At 38.1% G+C, this 6,806-nt stretch overlaps 1 protein-coding gene across 1 annotated transcript in view; it reads right to left on the bottom strand.

The window, feature by feature from the left end:
* Positions 1–1,302: 1,302 nt before the first annotated feature.
* The window catches only part of DYRK1A (dual specificity tyrosine phosphorylation regulated kinase 1A), a 125,461-nt gene continuing 119,957 nt past the window's right edge, over positions 1,303–6,806 (bottom strand). Inside the window, exon 12 of the mRNA XM_065397497.1 lies at positions 1,303–4,524. Within this exon, the coding sequence (XP_065253569.1) occupies positions 3,910–4,524 (615 nt within the window). The 3' untranslated portion in view covers positions 1,303–3,909. The remainder of the gene's footprint in view (positions 4,525–6,806) is intronic.

Genomic DNA, 6,806 nt, shown 5'->3' with positions numbered 1-6,806 from the left:
AGATCATTGCTGATAAAGTTTGAAGACCACACAAAAATTGGTGGTGTCGTAAATAAAAAGGACAGGTCACTTCTACAGAACTGGATTGCTTTGTAAACCAGGAACATTCAAACATCATACATTTTAAAATAGTCAAATGCAAAGCCATACTCTAGTAAAGAATATAAGGTCATACTTACAGGATGGTTGACTGCATCCTGGAAAGCAGCAAATCTGAAAAGAACTTAGGAGTCATTGTGGATAACCAACTAAACAGTTTCCAGTGCAATGCTGTGGCTAAAAAGCCTAAAATGCAGTCCTTGGATGGATAAACAGGAATAGGTATAAACAAATAGGAGTAAAGTGATATTACCTCTGTATATGGCATTATTAAGACCATTACTGGAACACTGTGTCTAGTTTTGGTATCCACACTTTAAAACGGATGTTAAAAATTGAAGAAAGTTCAGAGAAGAGCCACAAGAATAATTTGAGGTCTGGAAAACATGCTTTGCAGTTAGAGACTTAAGGGGCCTGATCAAGGCCGCTTATTAAAGAGAAGATTAAGAAGTGACTTGCTCACTCTTTACAGGGGAGATGTCTGAAACTAGACAGCTCTAACCTAGTAAGCAAAGGCATAACAATATCCCAATACTGGAAGCTGAAGCTTGACAAATTTAAACTGGGAACCAGGGGAATAATTTTTAAGTGTGGATAATTAACCACTGAACTGCTTACCAAGAGATGATGTAGATTCTCCATCTCTTGAAACCTCTAAATCAAGACTGGATGTCTTTCTAAAACATATGTGCTAACTCAACCAAACGATATGGGCTTGATGCAGGAATTACCAGGTAAAATTCTATGCCAGTGTTATGCAGGAGGTCAGACTAGATCATTATAATGGCCCTTCTGGCCTTGAAATCTATCAATTGATTATAATAGTAGGAACTCTAAAGTGCATGTAAGAAGATCTCTGTAATATTCTGAAACTAGTGGATGAGAATATAAACAATTCTGAAACTAAAAGCAATATTATATGTCAATTGGAATCAAGCAGAGATCAAAATGCGTCAGTGTTTATACATCAATGATTTATATACCTTGCTGTTTCAATTAAAAACTCAAAATGATCTGTTACGCCTCCAACTTTTACTTCTGTAATTTTTTTTAAAGTCTGTGTCAATGTATCTAATATTTACATATTTTACTATAGTTATACCTACCAAACCAAGGTTTGGAGTAGGTTAATTGCATAGGAAGATATTACTATGTTTACATTTTTCTCTTAAATTACTTTTTTAAAAAGCACAGTAAAGAGTCTGAGGACAAATTATTCAACTGTTTATCATACATAAGACTGCATGACTATAATACAAAGGGCTTGTCTTTTTCATTTAACGTTACAATATACACAGCAAGTCCGGACTAGATCTTACAATCTGAACACAGGTATTTAACCTTTTCCATGCTGTTTATGTTTACAATGCACAGAAGTCCTGTAACCAAACTGTGTAGTAAAGCACACAAAACTGGACTGTAACATAACACAGTATGCAGAAGCATTGGATTTTATGATTTTTATGTAAATATTTTTTTAAACGGCTTTAATTTTTGGTGCTTGCTAAAGTGTGGCAACCAACACAGGAAAAATTACCCATATTTTATATTACCCTTATATTTCTAGACAGCAGTAAGTACTGGATTCCTTTTTATATTGCTAAACTCAGTGCTCTGTTTCTAAGATGACAGCATTTCAATCACTGTAAACTTTTCTGAACTACTGAGTTCAAAAATACTTTAATTCACAGGCTTGACATGTCAATACAAAAGAAATATGGATCCCGTGATAAAAAAAATTGTGATTTACAAAAACTGATAACCCCCAAGTACTCATTTGCATTTACACAATATTCAGCTGCTGTGTTGCCATTAAATATAACAAAAAAAACTTTTGTTCAAAAAAAACCTGACCTAGCCAGCCACATGGAATTGACCAGTGTAAGGATGCAATATTCTTCTGCTGAATTACCTTTTTAAAGGGCTTACTGGCAGAGGTAGATCACTGCTTCTGTAATATCTAATGGGCAAACAATGTTCTGGGATAGGCAATTGCTGAACTACCCTTATTTTTCACTTTAATTCACTGAGTTTTTATTCATAATATTTATAAATCTTTATGTGGGCCCATAAATTTAGCAACTGCCAAGCTGACTGTGTTATATTAAGGCAGCATAACCCAAAAATTAGGCACCTGTTAAATACAGCCTGCTAACTTCAGGTCTCTCATGAGCTTTTTGCTTTACTCATACTATTGTTTTGGACCTGTTCATGCAATCAAGGTCTTACCTTCAAGTTTACATTTATGTTAATAAGGAATACAAGAATCAACTGCTGGTTTCATAGCTTCTGGATCTAGTGTCCCTTTTACCTTCAGAAGCCTGAACACATTTATAATGTAACAGATGTTGTAGTCTTGAATTAGATGTCAATCTATTATGTTCAGTACACAGATTGCCGTAAATGTATTGGCTATGAATTCAACAACAGTTCCAGTTTTGTTTAAGCAATAGTACAGCCATAATTTTCAACTGACATTTAAAAATGGTCTAATTACACCTTGTGTCAAAGTGCAGAACTGCTACATTATTGGTTACAGACATCTATGTGCTATAAAAACAGCTTTGGTACAATAAATTATCAAAAAAGAAAATAAATTTTTGTAAAATTCACAGCATAATTGTGAGGCAAAAAAGCAGTCACATAAAATTCTGCATTTTTTAAAATGTTCAGAATGAACAGAAGACATCTTTGTGCAGAAGTAATGGTGGAGAAACCACGTGCCGAGAAAAAGCAAAAGAAAAAAGTAAAAAAGCAGGAAGGGACACAGTTGTAGCTATTTCCATCAAACGCAAACCACTACTTCTGTGACCTTCAACCAATAAGGAAGTCAACTTTATGACACACGCAAAGTGACCTTGCAATACCTTACAATAAGTGGGTCACAAAAGTCTATTTTAAAAGAAAGGCCTCTTGAATTACCCATTCTCTGTTTTCAGCATTAAGGACTGTCTGCAAAAGCATGTCCAAATGTGATTGCATCTGAAATGGTAGGCTCTTCTAATTTAAGAGTCCAAATCCATAAGGCCAAAGGTTATCCCAAAGACCACCACTTAAGACCTCCCCAAGACTGGCCAGGACCAACCCGTTGATTGCTTCTCAGTGCACCTTAGTTATGAGACCAGTCATATTCCAATACTAGCTGACTGTGGTCTCTAAAATATGAGACACACAGAATCCCATTATAATTGCTGCTTTGATCCTCAGTAGATTCAGATAAGGAGAGTTCTGATCACCGCCACTTAGCATGCTTAATGTGCCTTACAAACTCCTTTACAACTGTCCCTTTTTACAGTTGAATATTATATATAGTGTAATCTGAAGGTCCCTCTTCCTTACAGTACTGCATTTCTGTGCCCATGTGTATTTGGGGAACTTAAAAAACCCATATTACTCAATCCCTCCCCACCAACCTCAAAGGGTCCTTTTATGTAAATCCTGTGCAGTGCTTTTAAAAAAAATAATTTGCAACTAAGACCAACATTTGAACATTAACCCCTGTTGAATGAGACAAAAAAAAAAAAAAAAAATCTATGACTAAGTTGTGGCAAGTTAAAATGGGAGGAAGGGGGAAGCAAAAGGTGAGACAACACCTCTAAGCTATCCATTAAGGTGGGTTTGGACATGGCTCTTAAAAAACTTTCATTGTCCCTTTGCAATCTTTTCAAGTTTAAAAAAATAGTCAGCTTTGCCCTCCTGTAGCGGTTCAGTGAGTTTATCTCCTTCTGATTCAAGCAGCTTTGCACTTTGTTTTTGGAAAAACACCACTTCTATAAAAACACACAAGAAACAAACTTAGTTTCAGTTTAGTCACGAGCTAGCCACAGGACTTTGCTGAACACAAACTCCTGTCATGGGAGACTCTTCTCTATCAATTCCTTGCCTCATTGCAAGGTGTCCTTCAGTCATGTAATGAGCAGGACCTGTATTAGCAGAAAACTGGTATGTTGGATGTCCAGCTATGCCAGTCTCTTGGCGCGGATTAGAATAGACTGTTAAATTCATGTCTATAGCTCCATTTTGTCCGAAGTCCAAGGTATTAGCAGCCACTGGGCGGTTCTGATAGGCTTGATTGCCTTGGTTACCGGTAGAGGAGGAAGATGTAGAGGAAGAAGTAGTTGAGGAAGACAGAGATGTCATGGAGTGGTGACTATGGCCCACCTCCATAGAATCCTGGGTGGAGGAGCTATTTGTGGGAGAATTGTAGACCCTTGGCCTGGTCCGGCTACCCAAGGCTTGCTGTCCATGATGATGGTGGTGGTGGTGGTGATGGTGGGAGTTATTCCCATGGTGGTGATGTAATGCATTCTGTTGCTGAGGGGTTACATGAAAGGTGGTTTCTTGAACTGGATGGGTTTCAACGGTGACCTGTGTAGGAGCTTCAGTGCTTGTCCAACCAAGTGGAGGAGGAAACTGCTGTCGAACCTATGACAGTAGTTTAAGAAATAAAAAGTTTAATCAAATATGTTTTATATGCCATTTATACAAAGAGCTTAAAAACGATTAAAATTTACTCTAATGTAAAAAATAAAACTAAATTTTAAGTAGCATAAAAACTGATAAAAGTATGAAGCTAGAAATATTTCTAATACGCTTTTCTAAATGTATCTTTGGAAAAGAAAAACTAGGACAGACACTTTGAATTTAATATTGCTGATACACTCAAGAAAAAAATTCTAATTATGTGACCTACTGCAAAAGTTGTAAAAAGCAAATTCAGAGGCAGCATTGTTTAATGGTAGTAATCAGTAAGTGTGTGTTTACATCGTGCCTAGCACAACAGGACCTTGATCTCTGATTGGGGTCTCTAATACTGAAAAACAAATTATTAGTACAGTAAAAGCTGTTTTATCTGGCATATTGGAGGAATGGGGGATGCCGGTAAGTGAAAAATGCTGGTTAACTAGGAGGGAGGGAGTTTGGGTATGGGAGGGAGTGCGGGGCTGGGGGTTGGGGCACAGGAGCAGGTGCGGGAAATGAGCTCTGGGAGGAAGTTTGGGTGCGGGAGGGAGCTCGAGGCAGTGGGTTGGGGCACGGGAGGGAGTGTGGGGTGGCGGGTGCGGGGGGCCCTCACCTCAGGCAGTTCCCCGCAAACGACAACCTGTCCTGGCTGCTTTATAGAGCTTTCCAGTTGGTGAAGTGCCGGATAAAACAGCTTTTACTGTATTAATATTATTAGACAAGTAGCTTGAAGCTTGCATTGAGATCCCAATAGCATCAGAAGAGTATTATTAACAACTCTACCAAAATATTAGCTAATAAAACTGATTTCATAAGTTTATTTTCATAATTATTCCCCTCACCTGGGAAGAAGTACAATTACTCCTTTTATAATAGCGATGGCAATACTGAGAAGCTTTGTTTTTCCACTAGCTTTATGTTGTAAAGTGATGAGCAGCAATGGCCAATAACTACTACATTTTAGTTTTATTCTTTTATCAGTAAATCAAGCAGATATATACTCATTTATATTTTTAACCAAGACCATAGTTCAACGAATAATAAAAGCAACAAAAAATACTACTACTACTTTGCACTTGTATAGTGGCTTTCCTTCAAGAACATTAATATGTCTTAGAAACATTAATGTCAAATGGGGATAAAGAGAGAAACTGAAGCACAGGTTTACCTGGGGACAGACCCTGCCACTGCAAGCTCTGTGTGGGTTCTCTGCAATACTGTTGTGACCTTGGCACAAAAAGCAGGTGTGTGTTAATAAAGACTGTGGATGACACAAAGTTGGGAGGTATTGCCAATACAGAAGAGGACTGGAGTATCCTACAAGAAGATCTGGATGACTTTGAAAACTGGAGTAATAAAAATTTGATGAAATTTAATAGTGCAAAGTGCAAGGTCATGCACTTAGGGACTAACAACAAAAATTTCTGCTATAAGCTGGGGACTTTTCAGTTGGAAGAGAAGGAGAAAGAGCTGGGTGTATCAGTTGATCACAGGATGACTATGAGCCGCCAATGTGATGCTGTGAAAAAGACTAATGCAGTCCTAGGATGCATCAGGCAAGGTGTTTCCAGTAGAGAAACAGAAGTGGTAATACCATTATACAAGGTACTGGTGAGACCTCAACTGGAATATTGTGTGCAGTTCTGATCTCCCAGGTTTTAAAAAGATGAATTCAAACTGGAACAGGTGCAGAGAAGGACTATTAGGATGATCCGAGGAATGGAAAACCTACCTTATGAGAGGAGACTCAAAGAGCTTGGCTTGTTTAGCCTAACCAAAAGAAGGTTGAGGAGAGAGATGACTGCTCTCTATAAATACATCATAGGGATAAATACCAGGGAGGGAGAGGAGTTATTTAAGTTAAGCACCAATGTGGACACAAGAACAAATGGATATAAACTGGCAATCAACCTTAGACGAAATTCGTTGAAGGTTTCTAACCATTAGAGGAGTGAAGTTCTTGAACAGCCTTCCAATGCAAGTAGTAGGGGCAAAAAACCTAACTGGCTTTAAGACCGAGCTTGATAAGTTTATGGAGCGTATGGTATGATGAGACTGTGTACAATGGCATATTGCCAATCTGTGACTGATAGCAGCAAATATCTCCAACAGCTGATGATGGGACACTAGATGGGGAGGGCTCTGAGTTACTACAGAGAATTCTTTCCCAGCTGTAGGGCTGGTGGGTCTTGCCCAGATGCTCAGGGTCCAACTGATCACCATATTTGGGGTTGGGAAGGAATTTC

Source organism: Emys orbicularis, chromosome 1 (genome assembly GCF_028017835.1).
Source record: "Emys orbicularis isolate rEmyOrb1 chromosome 1, rEmyOrb1.hap1, whole genome shotgun sequence".
NCBI classification, from domain to species: domain Eukaryota; kingdom Metazoa; phylum Chordata; order Testudines; family Emydidae; genus Emys; species Emys orbicularis.
The sequence above is the reverse complement of the archived record's forward strand: the minus strand, read 5'-3'. Positions and strand labels throughout refer to the sequence as shown.